This window comes from Onychostoma macrolepis, chromosome 24 (assembly GCF_012432095.1).
Source record: "Onychostoma macrolepis isolate SWU-2019 chromosome 24, ASM1243209v1, whole genome shotgun sequence".
NCBI classification, from domain to species: domain Eukaryota; kingdom Metazoa; phylum Chordata; class Actinopteri; order Cypriniformes; family Cyprinidae; genus Onychostoma; species Onychostoma macrolepis.
In genome coordinates, this window is record NC_081178.1 from 3,221,565 (window position 1) to 3,242,110 (window position 20,546).

At 35.8% G+C, this 20,546-nt stretch overlaps 1 protein-coding gene and 1 long non-coding RNA gene across 4 annotated transcripts; both read left to right on the plus strand.

Moving 5' to 3' along the window:
* Window positions 1–58: 58 nt before the first annotated feature.
* Window positions 59–2,375, plus strand: LOC131533811 (uncharacterized). The gene is made up of 3 exons (XR_009269205.1): window positions 59–636; window positions 802–860; window positions 978–2,375. It is a non-coding gene; the product is annotated as an uncharacterized LOC131533811 (long non-coding RNA).
* Window positions 2,376–3,589: 1,214 nt separating this feature from the next.
* Window positions 3,590–14,742, plus strand: slc6a16b (solute carrier family 6 member 16b). Of its 3 annotated transcripts, none has more exons than XM_058766177.1 (12): window positions 3,590–3,845; window positions 5,981–6,185; window positions 6,268–6,425; window positions 8,584–8,704; window positions 8,832–9,007; window positions 9,112–9,222; window positions 10,323–10,564; window positions 10,669–10,852; window positions 11,534–11,735; window positions 11,849–12,008; window positions 12,091–12,253; window positions 12,421–14,742. In XM_058766177.1, the coding sequence occupies exons 2-12, from the start codon at window positions 5,981–5,983 to the stop codon at window positions 12,721–12,723; spliced, it is 2,025 nt and encodes a 674-aa protein (XP_058622160.1). In that variant the 5' UTR covers window positions 3,590–3,845; the 3' UTR covers window positions 12,724–14,742. The 3 variants fall into 3 exon arrangements, with proteins under 3 accessions (XP_058622160.1, XP_058622159.1, XP_058622161.1); XM_058766176.1 differs by lacking the exon at window positions 3,590–3,845 and adding an exon at window positions 4,581–4,833; XM_058766178.1 differs by lacking the exon at window positions 3,590–3,845 and adding an exon at window positions 5,243–5,890.
* Window positions 14,743–20,546: the final 5,804 nt, after the last annotated feature.

Sequence of the window (20,546 nt, forward strand, 5' to 3'; positions counted from 1 at the left end):
ATGCGTCATCAACCCGGAACAAAAGTTCGATTCAGTTACTCGAGCGGTTACTTCCTCAGAATCGGCTCAAAAGAACGATTCGTTCAAGAACCGAACATCTCTAGTATCGAGCACTAAAGATAAACAAAGGATAATGCATTAGAGCCTTTGATGCGCGTGGCTTCGAAGAAAAACAAAAGTAGAACTCTCGTAACTTTTGCTTCGATGAGTGGATCTCATTTTAGTGAACTTAGTAGTAGTTTATTTTACTGAACACTTTCAAGGTAAAAGAGTGTGAATGCAAAAATAACTCAAGTGAACAGACTCATATGTCCTGACATTCAAATGTTTTCCATCACCATGGAAAGCGCGTGTAGAGTATGTGCGCATGCGTACGTGTCAGCAGCAGGACTGAACACACACGATTGTTGCCAAAATGTTAAATGTCTTGTTTAACACAGGCAGAAAAATTTAAGAGGAAAACACTGGAACATGTTGGGAGGAAAATGATGCCCATCAAACTGCAGTTTGATCATCAGAGGAGCAAGAACAAGAAGATGAAGAACAAACAGGAAAAGTCACAAATTAAAGGGTTAAGAGATACAAATACAGTGAAACCTGTTAGATGGGACAGCATGGAGCACGTGAGACCAGACTGTGAGTATTGTACTAGATTCTCTCTCACTGTTAGGAGATTTTAGAAAAATATTTTTCCTTTATCATAACACCAACCACTTAAATTATGAAGTTGATTTAAACCTTTTATAGGACATCCATATATACTGAATTTATTTATTTATTTTTTCATCACTGATATCTCAGTCTCTTGTGATCAAGCCGAAGAGTGTCATTCTGATCAAGCAGAGAAGGTCCAGGATGAGGTGAGTTTACATTACTGGCAGTTTATAGTGATTATAAACTGACTGATCATGATAAATCAAGAATGTACTTTAGTGTTGACTAATGTTTGTGAATAATATTATGTTTAATTTTTATAGCGCCTTTCAAGAATCCAAGGACACTACACAAAATAATACAAGCAATTGGCAAACAAAATACACCTGACAATCAGAGGGGACATTCAGACACACAGGTGTTGACAACAAAGAACTACAGATATGCAATCAGATGATGATGAACAATTATGTCAAGAGGGTGCTCATGTAACTTACAGAAAAGTTGGTAAACAGAGACACAGGAGGTACATGGGTTATTCACAGAACAAAGTGAATAGATGAGATTTAAGTATTTTTTAATTCATCATCCTCAAATGTATTCTTTTTTGGTTTATGTAGTTTTCTGTTGCCCTGTATATTATTGATTTGAATGAGATGCTGTTCTGTCGTTTGTCTGTTGTGTTGCAGTCTTACTGTCAGGTATGACATACAATTGTGATTTTGAATTCTATCACTGGATTTATTGCACTTTATTTCCTGCACTTTTAACTCTTTTCTTTTTTTGAGAGTTAGGGAAATGTCTCTTGTGAAGACTTGCATTGCATTACATGAAACCAAATCTGTTTTTGTGGGTCACAAATCTTAGAGTGTCTTAGTTAGGGGGTTGATAACAGGGAACACTTTTTTATCTTGATCTGGCAACCCTTCACTTGCAGCTTTAATGAAGAGAACACGCTTGTGTGAAGGAAGAGTTCAGAAGAGAGCAGCACATGAAGCTACTGTTAATGATGACTGGTCAGGAGTTATTTAATAGTGTTTTGAATTACACACACATTTTAACTAAATTATTTTCAGGCCCCAGGTTGGGAACCGTTGCCTTCAGATGTCTCTTTAAATCTTCATATCTTCACAATCATTTGTGACCCTGGACCACAAAACCAGTCATAAGTGTCAATTTTTCAAAACTGAGATTTCTACATCATCTGAAAGCTGAATAAATAATCTTTCCATTGATGTGTGGTTTGTTAGGATCGCACAATATTTGGCTGAGATACAACTATTTGAAAATCTGGAATCTGAGGGAGCAAAAAAATCAAAATATTGAGAAAATCGCCTTTAAAGTTGTCCAAATGAAGTTCTTAGCTATGCATATTACTGATCATAAATTAAGTTTTGATATATTTACGGTAGGAAATTCACTAAATATCTTCATGGAACATGATCTTTACTTAATATCCTAATGATTTTTGGCATAAAAGAAAAATGGATCATTTTGACCCATATAATGTATTTTTGGCTATTGCTACAAATATACCCCAGCGACTTAAGACTGGTTTTGTGGTCCAGGGTCACATATTTTAATGACATTTTATATATTTTAACATTGTTTTACATTATAATTGACATTCTTTCTACTGACTGTACTTAATTTTCCATAACCGTGTCAAACATATTATTTGGTTTATGAAAGGTGTCAATAAAAGTTGTAATAATTACTCAGCTTTTTTGTGATTATTCTTAAAGAGACATTGCAGAGCATTTTACAGTACCTGTCATTCGTCTTTTAGAAATCATTTAATTATGATAGTCAACTGAAAAGAGAAAATCCTAATTTGATAATTTATCGATAGTAATTTTTAACATTAATTTGTGCCTCACTGTTTCTGTGAACTCTACCCAACTATAAACCTAAATTCAGAACTTGACTTGACTCAACTTGTCTAAAATCCTTTAAGTTGAAATTTGAACACAGAGTTTTTACCTGGTGACAAGACTTTTTTTAATGGGTTAATTAAAAAAAAAAACACTTTGGTTGACCATCATTCAATCATAGACAGCAGTATTTGGACATGTCTAATTTTAGTTGATCCTACATTAAATATTTCGATAGATATAACATGTTTCCATCATGTGAAACCACTATCCGTAATTAAGTGTTATAGTAACTTTTTGTTATTGCTGTTTTTTTAATGAAAGTTTGATTACTTGAGATCCTCAACCCCAGCACATGCTCAACTCAATGGTACAATGGTAACTAACCCCCAAAACACCAACATAATAGAACATTAAACATTAATAAGTCTCCCTATTTTCTCATCTAGTTAAAAAATGCATAAAACAACACTTTATTTCAACATTTTCTCTCCCAATATACAACTACGTGCAAAGCATGATGGGAACTGTGCAATTTATGGTGGACTTGGTGACTTGAAGAAAAAGATACAAGACTTTTAGTCTGCAAACCACATCAATCCACAGACTGTTCACCGATGATATTTTGTCTTGATGATATTTATAGGATATTAAAGGCCTATGTAATTTGCGCGCGTCAGACAGCCTATATCAGTAAGTGGGAGACTCTCATAATAATAATTCAAGGCCTAGTAAAAGAATGGTTAATTAATTCGCGAAGAATTCAATGGCATCGTTCGTTTAAAATACGGGACACGCGCTGGACGTTCGTTTGCGCCTCGTCTCGCGCATCATTGGGTTGTAAAAGACGACTCTTAAAAGATCTCGAGACCTTTTTTATTATTCACACTGTTCTGCAAAGGTCATGTCATTTCTCAGGTCAGCGTTCAGGTTCTGTCCACTTCAGCTCAGTCCCACATTTTCAGCATGGAATAATGAAGCACAAGACTGTGGGCGGGGCTTGGCTGCTGTGTTTTGGTCTGATTGGGCGGTTCTTCCTTGTGATTGACAGCTGGAATGTAACTCAACGTGGCAAAATAAACTCCATAGGAATGAACTTTCTCTTCGGTGCTGAAACAGCACCTGTATTTTAAAATGTAGACGATCATTTAGTCACAACGTGTTTTATTGTTTTGTTGGTCTTTGGGGTCCTCACATTTCAGTTGAATTTGATGTGTTTAAAAGTGTTGAATAATTTATTTGATTTGCGTGTGATCTGCAGAGGACAACGAAGAGGTTTTCTTGGAGGAATCTGCTACACTATCAATCATAAGAGGGGTAGGTTATGACAAATTATTATGATTTACTTATTAAGTCAGATGACATTTACATGGTTTTAATAATACAAAAGAAGTTTTAAAATTATATTCAATTTGCATTGTAGAGTCTATATAGTCTGTATGTTGCTTTTATTAAATTAATTTTAGAACAATCTACTAGTCAACTATTAACCCTGGCAAGGCTTATTTACAGTATATGAGAGTAAAGTTTTGTGTCCTGGTCAGTTGGGTCACTTTGACAGTGAAAGAAGATGCAAAGTGGCAGCAGCGCCACCTGCTGAGAGTCACTTTTACAAACTCAGCGTAATTTTGCTCTGAAGTTGCATCATTCATCAACTTTCTGAAGGGAATGAAGAGCCGCGTGTCAACTGCACAGCACATGCAGAATCATGCTAGAAATATAAATAAACAATTCAGCTGATGACATAGAGACAGCTAGTTAATGATGGTAAACTGATTTGAATGCGTTGCAAGGAAAACAAAGGGAAACTTTGTTTTGTGTATTACAGAAGAAACGAATGATAATGCAATATATTTAATGCATGTATATCTTCCTATACCTGTTTTTGTAATTATACAGTTAGCTTTTTATATTCGACATTTTTTAAGTTTTGTAAATAATAAGGTGATATTTTAGGCTACAGCACGAATATTTGTACAATCGTTCACAAAGCTTTAGAACGTCTCATAAGCGCAATAGTAAGTGGGCGGGGCCATATAAATATGGCGAGGGTGTTGCCTGAGGTTCCGTGAATCTACAACCGCTAGGGAAGTGTACGCCGCATTGAAATCGCGCGAAAATAAATGTGTTTCTTTGTCGCTATGTACTTTAAATCCTTGTTTCTGTAATCTGTATTTGTATGGATCAGCTGGGGAACTTGAAAAGTTGTATTATTAAGAGGATTTGAGCCGCAGGTGTGAGCTGGTGACAATAGCGCGCGCCGTAGTCATTAAACACGTGCGCGGCATCGAGAATCATAGCATCGGTGAGAATTTATTTAATTCCTATATTTAATGTGCACATATATATTAATAGTAAGCTTTACTGTTTTACATTCGAATTTGGACGAATATTGGTGATTATTTCATTTTTGTTTCATATGGGAGATGCACTAGCCGATCTCTTGGACTGGTTCTGCAGTGTTAGATCTCACTTAAACGGCTTTCTTTGTTTTATCGTGCACTGAAAAACTTACTCATGCATTTCTTTTACTGAATAATTGTTTTAAAGCGGCAGTTTACTGACGATGTTTGCTGCTGACACGTACGCATGCGCACGCGCACATACTCTACACGCGCTTTCCATGGTGATGGAAAACATTTGAATGTCAGGACATACGAGTCTGTTCACTTGAGTTATTTTTGCATTCACACTCTTTTACCTTGAAAGTGGACTCAGATCTCATTTTCACATTGTTCCGTTTTAAATCCTTAACCACTTGAATATTGTATAAACTATTAAAGTAGTTAGTCTTTTATTGTTTTTGATGATGATAATAATAGTACACTTATAAATAGTACATTAACATACAGTAGCCTTATATGTGGTAATTAGCATTTTCAAAGAAGCAATAAATTGAAAGATGTCATTCTGTAAAACAAGATCAAGTTTTTTTTAAATGGCATGTTATCATTGTCTTTATATAATAACCTGTATGGCTAAAATATTCATAATTATGCAAATTACAAAACACACACACACGTGCACACACATTGCATATTATAAGCAATCATCACTGAGATGCAGTTGAGTTTGCTTTAAAGTTTTAGTGTGTTCACATATAAAACACAAACTGACATCTGGTGAAAACAGCCTGATTTATTCATTAGCTAATCATTTTTTCAAATCCATATCTAGTATTTACAAATGCTTGGAAATTCACAGTGCAAACCGTGTTCACATGATTGCCTTCTAATGCTGTTGTGTAGCTTTTACTCAATTTTTTTTGACTGATAACTCAAACGGAAGTGAACTTGAATAGCAATCAGACATAAAGCAGCACATGTGATTGAGCAGTTTTATGACTGAACTGGCAAGATGGGGTAATTTTTATAGCTGCATATTTTATAACGAAGATAAATCTGCAGTGGCTTTATGTGTGATTTATGTGATATGTCTGTTTTGTCTCTCAGATGACATCAGAGAAGCTGCCGTTGCCTGCGGATGGCCAGCGGGACGAAGCTGAACCAGGTTTAGGACTTGAGCAGGAGATCACAATGGAAACGGCCCGAGACGGCTGGGACAGCAAGGTGGAGTATTTCCTCGCTCAGGTGGGATTCAGTGTGGGATTGGGAAACGTTTGGAGGTTCCCATACCTCTGCCACCAGAACGGAGGAGGTGAGTGAGGAGGGGATCATTTTGATTGGATGCAAATCATATCCAGGTTTGCTTTTAGTTTATAATTTTCGTATTGTTTCAGGAGCGTTCATCTTGCTGTATGTGCTGTTGATGGTGCTGGTCGGTTTGCCGTTGTTTTTTCTGGAGCTGGCGGCGGGTCAGAGCATCAGACAGGGCAGCATCGGCGTCTGGAGGCACATTTCTCCAAAACTTGTTGGCATTGGCTACTCCAGCTGTGTGGTGAGTATTATCTTGCTTTATTGGTCAGTTGCACTGGTGCATAACTTTTTTTTTTTTTTTTTTTGGCAGACTGCACAAAGTTATTACAAAAATGCAATTGAAGTCCCCCTTCAGTCAATAATTTTATCTCTAAATGCTAAACTTTTTTTTTTTCTGTGTTTCTTAAATTGGCTTAATTGAAACTATACACCTTTACTGCATTTAATACTGGTGGCCTTAGTTTCATATTTAAGTACCTTTTAAAAAAAATCATATGTAATAATTGTATAACTGGTCTAATTGCATTATTTATGCAATTGTAAATGCAGGGATAGTTCACTCAAAAGGAAAAGTCTGTCATTAATTACTCGCCCTCATGTCGTTCCTAACCCGTAAGACCTTCGTTTATCTTCGGAACACAAATTTAGATATTTTTGATGAAATCCGAGAGCTCTCAGACCCTGCATAGACAGCAACGTAACTGCAATGTTCCCAGTCTCAGAAATGCAGTAAGGACATCGGTAAAACAGTCCATGTGACATCAGGGGTTCAACCGTAATTTTACGAAGCTACGAGAATACATTTTGTGCGCAAAGAAAACAAAAATTAACTACTTTATTCAACAATTCTTCTCCTCATCCCATCTGCTGCGGCGTGCCGCCATTTTGAAGAGTATATCGACACATGCATATGCTACGCTTCTGGGCCTGGGAACATTTCAGTTGCAGTGTGGTCTATGGAGGGTAGAGTTGAGCGACGTCTACAAAATTGGCATCGATCGATGTCTACAGTGAAACATCGCGATGGACAATGACATCGGGGGGTGGGGGGAGTTGGGGTGTGCCCGAAGCGTGAATCCATATTCAGAAAGACACGGGAAACACATGACGATTGCTAACGGTTGCCTGTTACATTACAGTACATAAAATTTCACTTACCACATAAACAGAATAAGGAGAGATGACTGAGGACGATGGCGAATGCTTTGCAGATCCTCAGCTTGGCTCAACATTGTGATGTCTATCAGCCATCGGTGATAATGCCCTAATGAAGGGTCAGAGAGCTCTCAGATTTCATCAAAAATATCTTAATTTGTGTCCCAAAGATGAACGAAGGTCTTAGGGGTTTGGAAAAGTGCACACTCCTACTGTAGTGTACAGTATTAATTTATATTACTTCAGGTCTTAAAAAGCATTAAATGTCCCTTTACAAAATGTGCCAGAATCCTGTGCTAATGCATTTTATGTATCGATCTCCAGTGCTGGGTAGATTACTTACATGTTGTAGTCCATTACTGATTACAAATTACATGATGAAAATTATAGTTAGTCACATATGGATGACTATTTTTTAAATACTTCTAGATTAGTCAACATTATCGACAACGTCAACAATAAAAAAAATTGACAAATATTTTTTATAAATATATCACAAATGCTTCAGCTGAACCTGAAGCTGCTAAGGGGCGTTTGAATGAATATATAAATATATGCTGTCTGCTTTCCTCTCAATAACGAAAACTGACAGCAGTGAGAAAGCAGCAGTTAAGAACGCATCTGATTACAGCGATGTGGATGTTTGCACGAGCTCTGTAGTTCGGTACTCCAGTGAAGTCCAGTCACGTCACATTTATGTATATACTACTTTATGCAGTAGATAGCCTTAACTCAAGCAGCTTTACAGAATTAAACGTGAAAAACCAGAGTCAGTGTTGCTTTTAACCTAATATCCAGATTACATGTAATCAGTTACTACCTAACACTTTCGCTCTACAACATTGACCACTTAATGGTAATTGATATCGTTAGCCTTTGGATTGACTGTTATCATTCAGCTAATAATGTGTTACTAATGTTCGCCATTTTAGACAGCTGTCTTCTAATAATAAATCTACATCCTTATTTAGAAACACTTTGATAATGATATGAAAAGCCCCGCTTTGCAATTTGACAGGAATTTGTTCCATGAAACAGGAGTTATTTCAAATCTTATTTTTGAGGCACTGAAGTTTTATTGAAAAAATGCTCCGGAATGGTGTCGACTGATGAATTTGCATACGGTTTTTCTTTAAGCATTTTAACAACAACAGATAGACATGTAAACAATATTAAAAGTTGATTTTCACAATGTTAATTTACTCTTTAATATACTGTTTTCCTGTTGTCTTTTTATGTCCCAGGTGTGTTTCTTTGTAGCTCTGTATTATAACGTCATAATCGGTTGGAGTATTTTTTACTTGGGAAGTTCTTTCAAGTATCCTCTACCTTGGGAAAACTGTCCAACAGAAGGGAACCGCACCGGTAAGGATTAGGAGTTTGTGTAGTGCATTATAAAATGAGTAGTTTTCACTTGTGAGATTAGATATGAAGAATTGATGCCAGAAATCTGACTTTTTACATGGAGATGCATTCTTATTTTCACTCACAGTGAAGGAATGTGCCGCCAGCTCTCCCACAGCATATTTCTGGTACCGTAAAGCTCTGGATATCACAGATTCCATTGACGAAACCGGAGAGTTCAACCTCATCATCACTGGATGTCTGCTGGCTGCTTGGGTCATCGTCTGTCTGGCCATGTACAAGGGCATCAAATCCACCGGAAAGGTACTTGGAGTTTGTGTTTGTGTCATGAATGTGAATTTATATGATGTTTATTTTGTGTTGTAATTTGATTATTGATGATATTAATCAGTATCGGTTGTGTGTAGGTGATGTATTTCTCCTCCGTGTTTCCGTACGTGGTGCTGCTGTGTTTCCTGATCAGAGGCGTGACACTGGACGGGGCGTCCGAGGGCATTAGATTCATGTTTTACCCCAGGGTACGTAAACAAACTCCAAACTGTGTGTTTGAGTTGGAGATTTATATATTGAGGATTACCATAGTCCGTAAAAACAATCACCAATACAGTGTCTTCTCTATGTGTCATCGTGTTATTTACCTATAAATCTGTTTTTTTTGTTTTTTTTGGTATTATTTATATAGTAATATAGTAGTTATTAATATTTTGAAGCTTTTTAATATTTTACATTTTTTACTTTAATTTAGTAATTTTATGTCCTTTCATTATTTTTTATTAGTTTTTATTTCTATTTAGCTTTTTTTTAAATTTTATTCCAGTTTTAGTATTTCAAGAAAAACATTTATATTAGTTGACAAGCCAACATTTTTAAGTTTTTCATCCAATATATACATAGCCTATGTTGTGAACTTTTATCTTCTACGAAGCAGAGACCAGGAGACGTTGGGATATCTTTCATCCAGAAGTTACTCTTTATTGAGAACTCGATGCGCGTCGCTGTAGTCATCCAAGTCTCAACTAAAAGCAGTGATACATTGTAGTGTATATACATTTAGGGGGCAGTACTTAGGAATGGAAACAAGGCACCTGGGTGACGACTTTAAACAAAGCATGCAAATGAGAAAGACAGACCCAATCAACAACACTCGATTGCATTGATAATCCAATCAGTCTAACGATTCATGTCTGGGCCAGGGGGCTCCGAAAGCCATTTGCAGAACAAAAGATTAGAGTCTGGCTCATTTGGCTCATTTCACTTACAATAGGAGAACAGGAACTGGCAGGGACCTCTTGCATCTGATGTAGTGATCTGACTCATGTCACCATTTTTCACCTTAAATGCTAAATACAAGGTATATAACTTCTTCAGTTTGTACACTATTACATTGGAATCTAAATTAAACATTTAAATAAATTTGTAATCCCACACCTATTATTTTAATTCAGTCAGCAATAACTGTTTTTAATAGTTTCAGTGAACAATAACGACGTTGCTTAAAATGAACAATTTCTTCTTTTTCTTAATATATTATCATTCGACGTTTAATGTAATTCTGAAGCCATTCAGTTTCTCAAAAGTGAGTTTGAAGTAAATGTTTGTTGTGGTTGATTTCTCTCAGCTGGAGATCTGGGCTGATGTTCAGGTGTGGCGTCAGGCGGCGACTCAGGTGTTCTTCGCTCTGGGTTTGGGTTTTGGTTCTGTGATCGCGTACTCTTCCTACAACCCACGGAACAACAACTGCCATCGAGACGCGTTCACCGTGTCTGGAGTCAACTTCATGACGTCCGTTCTGGCCACGCTGGTGGTGTTTGCTGTGCTGGGCTTCAGAGCCAAAACCATTGCCACAGAGTGTGTTAAACGGTCAGTAAAATGCATTATAATACCTCAAGTATATTTAAGTATATTTTACTGAAGCTTTAAGATGCTTAGCTGTTTGTCTGTTTGTTTGTTTGTGTATGTTGCAGTAACATGAATGCCTTGTCTGAAGCGATGTCCAGCACTCCTTTCCCTGACCTCCTCATCAATGCATCAGAGGTGGAGGACATGACATTGAATGAGTATGAGCACTGGTACAGGACTCAGGGCCAGCAACTGAGTATCCCCGGTTACAACATCACCGCCTGCAGCCTGGAGGAGGAGCTGAAACAGGTACAGAACACAACTAGATGTTTTATCTTTTCTGAAAAAAACACTCGTGGTGCACAATATTTTATGCAATTACATTGCTTGATGTTTTGGGTGGTTGCTAGGGTATTGCTGAAATGTTTTGAGTGGTTGCTAGGGTATAATTGGAATGTTTTGGGTGGTTGCTGGGAGATCACTCTGTTTTTGAATGGTTGCTAGGTTATTGGATTGCTTTGGGTGGTTGCTAGAGCATTATTGGAATGTTTTGAGTGGTTGCTAGGGCATTATTGGAATGTTTTGGGTGGTTGCTGGGTTATTGGAATGTTTTGGGTGGTGGCTAGGGCAATATTGGAATGTTTTGGGTGGTTGCTAGGTTAATGGAATGTTTTGAGTGGTTGCTAGCGCGTCATTGCAGCATTTTGGGTGGTTGCTGGGGTATTGCTTTGTTTTGAGTGGTTTCTAGGTTATTAGAATGTTTTGGGTGGTTACTAGGGTATAATTGGAATGTTTTGGGTGGTTGCTAGGGAATCATTGGAATATTTTGGGTGGTTGCTAGGACATTATTGGAATGTTATTGGGATGTTGCTAGGTCTAAGAAAAGTCATGGCAATGAATAAAGCTGTAGTTCTGCTCAGTTCTACAGTATTTCTTTGGTTAGGAGTGAATGTTTAAGTTAAAGTTTGCGATCTTCTCTTTCTCTCTCAGGGTGTGGAGGGAACCGGTCTAGCGTTCATAGCGTTCACTGAAGCCATGACGTTGTTTCCCGGGAGTCCGTTCTGGTCGGTGCTGTTCTTCCTCATGCTGCTTAATCTGGGTTTGTCCACCATGTTCGGCACCATGGCAGGAATACTGACCCCGCTGACGGACACCTTTAAGACCCTGCGTAACCACAAATTCCTCTTTACAGGTAACACCGTTGTTTTTTTTTTGTATTGTTTAGGTTTTGTCTGTCTCTTGGGTTTTAATCAGTATTGTTGTGTTTTGTGTGTCTGTCTGATCATTGTTTTGTATTTTTCCCAGCGTGCAGCTGTGCGGTGGGCTTTCTGATCGGTCTCATGTTCACTCAGCGCTGTGGAAACTATTTTGTGACTATGTTTGATGATTATTCTGCCACACTTCCCCTCATCATGGTCGTCATCTTCCAGACCCTCAGTGTGGCCTGGGTTTATGGAGCGGACAGGTATCACAAACCCTCCGAGTTCAAGCAGAAATGTCTTTATTTGTGGCTTGAAGTGCATAAACGTGATGTATTTTCAATGCAGGTTTTTGGAGGACCTGAAGCGGATGTTGGATCGGCCGGTTCCTGTGGTGTACAAGTACCTGTGGAAGTACGTGTGTCCGATTGCTATGCTGGGGCTCTTGGGTGCCAGTCTGCTAAAGATGATCTTGGAGCGTCCCACATACATCGCCTGGAACAGAGAAAAGGTAAAGTCATGTGTGCTCTTACAAACAAACCTTTACTTTAAACTTCAGCCCTATAAAGCCTACTGTATCATGTAGTGTTTTCAAAAGTACTGACTTCAGTACCAGTAACTAATTTTACAGGGTTAGTTAATATTATTAATATACATATTTCCAACCTTTTCTCCCAGGCGTCTAAGGAAGTTCTGCCTTATCCAGGCTGGGCTCTGGGTGTCCTGAGCACGCTCATCGCCATCGCATTCCTTCCTGTTCCTATCGGATACATACATTACCTCCTCCTGGAACGGTTCAGCCAGTCTCCGGCAGACACTGAGGCGGGGTACATGCCGTGTGCCACCACAGACCTGACCCCTCTCGACACGTTACCGCCCTCAGGAGGCGACCCCAGTTCATTTTCCCCTTTTCTTCAGGAAAACCAAGACACTCATTTGCAGAACGGCCACATTGAACACTTTGAATCAAGTAGGGTATAAGAAGAAACTACGGCACAATCTGAGAAGAATCTATTTAAATCAAGACCATTTTACTAGCATGCTTTGCTGTTGGGAACAATCATTTGTATGTGTGCATACGGGCACTAAAATAACTGTTTTTAAAGTGTTAGTTCATCCAAAAAAATAGAAAATGGTCATCAACTTCACTCTAAACATCACGGATAGTCATCTGGAGTCTTTTAGCCGCTTGTGCCGGCTGCTCTTTTCCATATAAAACAGCCTTTGTGAAAATCTTGGCTTCTCAAAACTCCCCCGTTTAAACCTGTTTGTCACATAAAACATGTGACAACAGTGATATGCGGCTGTAATAACAGCTTTGATGACCATTTCCTTTTTCGAGTGAACTGTGGCTTTAAGTACAGTGTAATAATGGTACGGCTGAGCTGCACCTGCGTTTGGTGGGTCCAGGTGAACGTTGAACAACAATGCAACACTATAGTTACCTGTTACAACGGTCTAATCATTTGGTAACTGACGGTCCTGCTGCTTTAGTGATCTGACGAGGATTTTATATCATGTTTTGGTATCAAAGGTGTTGATCATGGGTTTGACCTGTCGGTGTTATTTGAACTCTACGATGCTAAAGAAGCAGCCAGTGCTTCGTCTCCGTTGATGTCATTAACCCTTTGATGCGTGAATTAAGTCACACTGAAGAAAAAAAAAAATCATTCCAAATAATTTTTTCTTGTAAAATGGTAATTTAGTTTGCTTGGTGCATCAATACTTTGTTCTGACACATCTGTTTGACATATCAAGAGGACAGCTGCTTTGACTTGTGTAAGGGTCAAACTGAATAATAACTACTAGATAATGGCCACTATAGCATCAAAGGGTTAATGTTGGTCCATTCAGATTGTGTTGTCTGTGTTGTTTTAGTGTTATTTAAGCGAGTATAAAAAGGTACATTTTGTGTTCAAAAGACGTTTTGAACCATTAAATAATCACCCATAACTGATTATTTAATCAGTTTCAGATCTACAACATGGGAAGCTCTGTTCCGAACAGAAATGTCTGGGTCATATTTCATCTTAATAGTCTTAAAAACAGATTTAATTGTTTATGCCAAATATGACATGGACATTTCTTTATTTATTTTCCGTAACATTCTATGCTCTTATTTTTTGAGCACCAACTACAGCCATCGTTTAATAAAAAAGAAAAATATAATTTTTTTTACATGATTCCAGTTGTAGTTTGTGTGTGACACACGTGGGATTTCTTATGAAGTATTTCAAGGCAGCATTTTCAGAACAATTTTACTGTTTTAACTATTAATTTTATATTGTACAGAATTATTTTTGTGGCGATTTGTAAAATATCCCCCCTTTTTATTTTTCCAAACACCGTCTTGGACATGTTTTTAAAAGCGAACATCTGACCCGCAGGCCAGACATTTTATGGCTTATAGTCATTGTGAAGTCATGTTATCTTTGCCTCTCACAGGGGTTTGATGTGTCTTCTGTGTTTGTTCAGTAGCTTGAACTCTTAAGTAGTTCTGATCAGTAATATATATGATGAAATGATGTAATTTAACTCTATTCCTCATGTAGAATACTTGAGAGATCTCTGATCTTGAAGACTAATTTTATTGTCTTTGTTGTATGTGTTCCACGCTACAGTATGTTTTCAGTATTTCCTCCTCTTGCTTTCTCAGTCAGAAACACGATTCTGAGGTCTTCAGTTTGTGTGAATGTTATGTGATGGTCATGCTGTGCAGACAGACATTATGTACAGTTTGCCTCATGATGATCTTGTTTCTGTAAAAAAAAAAAAAAGGTTATGTGACCCCTCATGACTTTTTCTTTTTCTGTATAAAGGTGAATCTCTTGGGTTGCAAACATCTGGCTTATTTTATTTATTTATTTATTGCATGAATTAATGTTTTCCTGTAAAAAACAAAACTTTAGCACTCATGGCATTTGCTTTAGAGTTTTAATACTTGAATGTTTATTTTATAGTTATATGAATCATCATTGAAAATGAACCATATTTTGAATCATCATTGAAAAAAACTTGGGTAATGATACATTTTATGATTAAAAAGGCTTGGTTTGGCTTTGGAGTGAAATGGACATTATTTCTATTAAGAGACCCAGATTAAGAGTGTATCTGCCCAATTGGACATTTCCATTGATTGATTGATTAATAATATTTTAATTAAATATTATTTTCCCCTTTAAATATAAAATTTCAGTTTAAAATGTGTGTAGTTTTTTTTTTTTTTTAAAGACGATTTAAAATCCTAATTCTGCAGTGCTCTTTGGCTGTTTTGTGCTGGTTGTCACGTGAGTGGGAGCTAATGGTCCTGGGACTGTGGTTGTCATGGTGGAGCTCCACCCTGGAAAGAGACGATCAAAGACAAACAAAGTGATGCTCAGCGCAGCTGAAAGACACAAATCACCGGAGGAGAAAACTTCCTAGAAACGGAGATCAGGTATGTGGGAAAATGTTTAAATCAGAATGATTTGAAGAATCTTTAGTTTGTTGTGTTCACCTGCTGTACCTGAGCTCTGGGTCTTGTGTTCAACCCTGAAGTGTGCTGTATTTATTATCCAATTATTCATAATTATTCAGAAACCTGCCGCTGATGTACTTCATCCATGAGCTCTGATTCACAGTGATTCTCAAGGCACCTGTTTGATTATTCGTAATTCATATTACGAACATGCTTTGGTCTGCATATGATCCAGATTTAGAATTGCTTGTTTCTTGTCTTAATGTAAATTTCATATCAACGGATAATGTTTAGCCTATTTGTGATGTTTAGTCCATATTTTGGTCTGATTTCAACTTATGTGTCTGTAACACAAATGACACACAAGTTGTGTGCATAATTCATAAACTATCCAGGAAACCGTTATACTGAAAATGTATGAATTTTTTTTTTTGTATTTTGGTACATATAAATATATTTAAATTTTACCCCAAATCTTTTTATTTTATTTTACTGCCATGCAGATCATTTGTTTTGACATGCAATCTTTTTTTTTTAATCGAAATCATTCACAGCACTTTTCTCATGTTCATCCCAATCACAGGCAGCTGTATATGATGGGCCCTTTCTCACATGACACCAAGGGCGTAGAATTTAGTAGGGAATAATAATTAAGCATATGTATATGTAACCATTGTTGTTGTAGTTTCGGCTGCATCTGAAATATTTCATACCTTTGATAAAGCTACCTGAGAAGTTAAAGTAAATACACTAGGAGAGTATGCCCTCTTCGAATCTCTGAATCGCAAAATGATTCACTGTTTTGAAGTGCTCCAATTGGATCATGCGTCGAATCATTTGATTTAGATCTGAATTCGGAGCGGGTTTGTGAATCTTTTTATTCAGATCAGCACTTTGGAGAGCCTATTGCTAATCTTTACAGTTTTACTACAAATACCATGGTTAAACTATGGTTAGTGTAGCAAAACCATGGTTAATTTGTGGCTACCATGTTTTTTTGAAGTAAAACTATGGTTAATTTTTGGAGGAGTGATGTTGTTGGTTTACATAATCAAAATTGTCTTTTATTGTCTGATTAATATGCCAACATAAAAAAGCTCTCTGTATGAATTACGAGTATTACACCTATAAATGAAGACTTTAGATGACACAAAACTGTGGAGAAAAGTCTATCATAGTTGGATGGTGAGGGGGTGTCATGTCAAAATCCAATCTATGTCCTAGCATGACGCAAATCATGCAGAAGTGTTTGATGGATTGAGTGATGCATCTAACCCCAGTCTTGATAACTGTATCTGTTTAGACAGTTGTAGGTTGCTGAATGTTATTTTTTGTGTGTATTTGTATTTAGTTTTGTATAAGATCCAAAGCACACATCACGGCCTGCTGTTAAAGAGGAAAACTTTTCATGGTTTAGTCTGAATATATAGTCAGCATTGTTATTTTCCTAATGTGCTTTTGTCATTTTTATTATTATTATTATTATTATTATTTTTTTTTTTTTACAACTTTTAATTTAGCTTTAGGCTAATTTATTTTATTCATTTATTTATTTAGTTATATAATTTCATTTTATAAATATTTAAGTTTTACTAGTTTATGCCTTAAACTAGTTTGTTTTAGTTAACAATAACAACAATCATATATTTCCAAGTCATTATGTGAGCTACTGAAAGAAAGGAAGCATGAGAAAATGAGTCTCAGAGGAGGATGATGAAAAGATGAGTGCAGTTCGGCTCACAGCCACGAGAGGACACTGAGAGCCTGAGAGAGATCAGAAACTCATGATCATGTGTGTCAGGACCAGTTATTCTTACACGTTTGTTTGTTGTAATGATTCTCTCTCTCTGTGTGTTTGCAGTATGTTGAAGTGGACGCTGTTGGTGGTGTGTGTGAGTGTGTGTTTGGGGCAGAATCCGATCAACACTGACCCATCAGAAGAAACTGAACTGATTTCTGATCAGCACGACCGTGTCACACTCAAACAGACCTGTAAGACACACACACACACACACACGCACGCACGCACGCACACGTTTTTCCTTACAGTTGATTATGATGCCAACTATTTGCTATTTTATTCATTTCTTTTCTCTTCTCTGGTGTTTTCTGTTCATTTCTGTTTAGTCCTGTTCAGTTCATTTTTTTATTTTTTTAAACTTTTTTTTTTATTCTATTAGTAATATTTATTAGTAGTTTATTTCAGTATTTGTATTTTATTTTTTAATTTAATTTAAAAAAAATGTTTTGAGCTATTCCTACCAGAATAGGTGCTGTTTATTTTAAGACTTGCTGGGTTGAGATTATTTTATTTTTCAATTTTTTTTATTAGTAATATTTATCAGTAGTTTCTTTACATTATTTATATATATATATATATATATATATATATATATATATATATATATATATATATATATTTTATTTTAAGATGATTTTTTAATTTAAATTTATTTACAATGTAGGTGCTGTTCCTATGATATATTTATTTTAAGACTTGTTGGGTTAAGATGAAGCTTTTAAATTTAATTTAATTGTATTTTATTAGTAACATTTCTCAGTAGTTTCTTTCCATTTATATATATATATATTTTATTTTAAGATGATTTTTTTTAATTTAAATTTATTTACAATGTAGGTGCTGTTCCTATGATATATTTATTTTAAGACTTGCTGGGTTGAGATTATTTTATTTTTCAATTTTTTTATTAGTAATATTTATTAGTAGTTTATTTCAGTATTTGTATTTTATTTTTAATTTAATTTAAAAATTTTTTGAGCTATTCCTACCAGAATAGGTGCTGTTTATTTTAAGACTTGCTGGGTTGAGATTATTTTATTTTTCAATTTTTTTATTAGTAATATTTATCAGTAGTTTCTTTACATTATTTATATATATATATATATATATATATATATATATATATATATATATATATATATATATATATATTTTATTTTAAGATGATTTTTTTTAATTTAAATTTATTTACAATGTAGGTGCTGTTCCTATGATATATTTATTTTAAGACTTGTTGGGTTAAGATGAAGCTTTTAAATTTAATTTAATTGTATTTTATTAGTAACATTTCTCAGTAGTTTCTTTCCATTTATATATATATATATTCTTTAATTTTAAGATGATTCATTTAAAAATTTAAAAAATTAAAATAAAATTATTATTAATATTTATTAATTGTTATTTTAGTTTTGTCTACCAGAACATGCTAGAATATAGATGCTGTTCCTATGATAGATTCATTTGAAGCTTTACTGACCTGTGACCTGTGTGTGTTTGTTTTACACTGACAGATGTTCATATGATGAAGAACAATAATAAGCTGGGTGTGTTCATCGCTGCTGCTGTAGGAACACTGACGCTGATGGCTGTGGTTTACTGCATCTACAACCAGTTCTACACCAAAAACATTTACTCACACACTCAGCTGCATGAATCAGGTACTCGCAAAATAAACAGCAGCATTCATCCCTCACAATCCCAGAATGCATTGCAATAAATGCTTAAAAAATATCCAAGAATTTAAGTGATTATAAACTATAATGAATGTACTTAATTCATTCTGTATTGCATGGCCTAATAAAATGTTTAATCTAATTTAAAAATAATTATTTCACTTAAAAGGTGTGTGCTTATTCTTTTAAGTAGCTCCAGACACACATAACAAGGTTTTGTACTTGCTCTGCTTCTGTCTGTCAGATATTGCTCTGGATCTGAGCAGCTCGTCCTCGTCGGTGTTTTCCGGTTATGTGATGGAGGGATGGATGCAGCAGAGGATGGAGAAAGGAGGAGGGAGTTATGGCTCTCTGTCTGACACTCCTTCAATAATCACGCTCCCTCCTCCTCTTTCACCTCCTCAGCGCGCGTCTCCCTTTCACTCGCTCTCTCTGTCCAGACAGCCGCCTCTGAGGACTATTTCAGCCCAGGATCTGGAGAAGAGCTTCCTCTGAGACTCTGTGTGTGTGTGTGTGTGTGTGTGTGGTTGCAGGGGATTGTGGGTCAGTTTACAGCTGAAGTGATGTGGCTCCTGACACCTTATACGGCTTCTAACCTCTGCTGCAAACACTCAAACCTGACCTTTAACCTCTCCAGATCTGAATGCAGGGCTGCTGTTAATATGCTTGATGTAACAATCTTTAAATACTTAATCATCAGAATGTTCTATTCTGTTCTCTTATTCACTTCTGTTCTCTCTAGTGTGTTCTATTCATTTCTTTTTGCTCTGTTGTTTTCTGATAGTTATTTTCTATTCATTTTCTTTGCTGTTATTATGCAGAATGTAACATTGCTTACATATTTTGATTTTAACGTTCTCTCTGTATTATAATTTTTTACTTCTATTTTACAGTCTATTCTGTTCATTTTTTCCTTCTTGTTCCATTCTATTCTATTCTATTCTATTCTATTCTATTTAATTTGCTATTAATATACAGAATGTAGCATTCCTTAAAGATTAGATTAGAATGTTATATTGTATTCTTTAAAGATTTAATTATTAGAATATATGAACTAGAATGGAATGAATTTAAAAATTCAAAATAAATGAAACAAAAAGCATGAGTTAATGCATTTGGTATCATGAACTAACAGTAAACAGTTATTTTATAGTACTTAATACATGTTACTGCTAATTTCTACTTTCATTTCAAGATGTAAAAATGTAAACGAGTTAAATGCATTATCTACAAACATGAATTATCAATAGTTGATTTTTAAAGAATCTCTTCTGCTCACCAAGGCTGCATTTATTTGATCCAAAGTAAAAACAGTAATATTGTGAAATATTAGTACAATTTCAAATAGCTGTTTTCTATTTGTATATATTGCAAACTGTAATTTATTCCTGTGATGCAAAGCTGAATTTTCAGCATCATTGCTCCAGTCTTCAGTGTCACATCATCCTTCAGTTTATTATAAAAGTACACTAGCCTTGACTGATTAATGTGAAATTAAAATAATTTAGTTCATTGCTAGTTTATAATACCTAATGCATTTACTAATGTTAAACATAAAATCTTTGAACATTCATAAATAAGGTTTTTGCATTGTCATCTTTAAATACTCAAGTTCAGTTCAGACCTAGATCAGTTCTGGAGCTTTGTAATCAGGGATTGAAATTAACTTTTTCACTCGCCAGCCAATTTGGCTACAAAATTTTTAAGTTACCGGCCATTCATAATTTCTACTAGCCAAAAAAAAAAAAAAAGAAAGAAAGAAAGAAAGAAACCAATAGCTTGAGGATGTCTACACTGGACGTGACAAAGCAACAGTTGCGAATCATTTTGTGTCAGTACTGTGTTGGCTTTCCTGTAGCTCAAATAGTAGAGC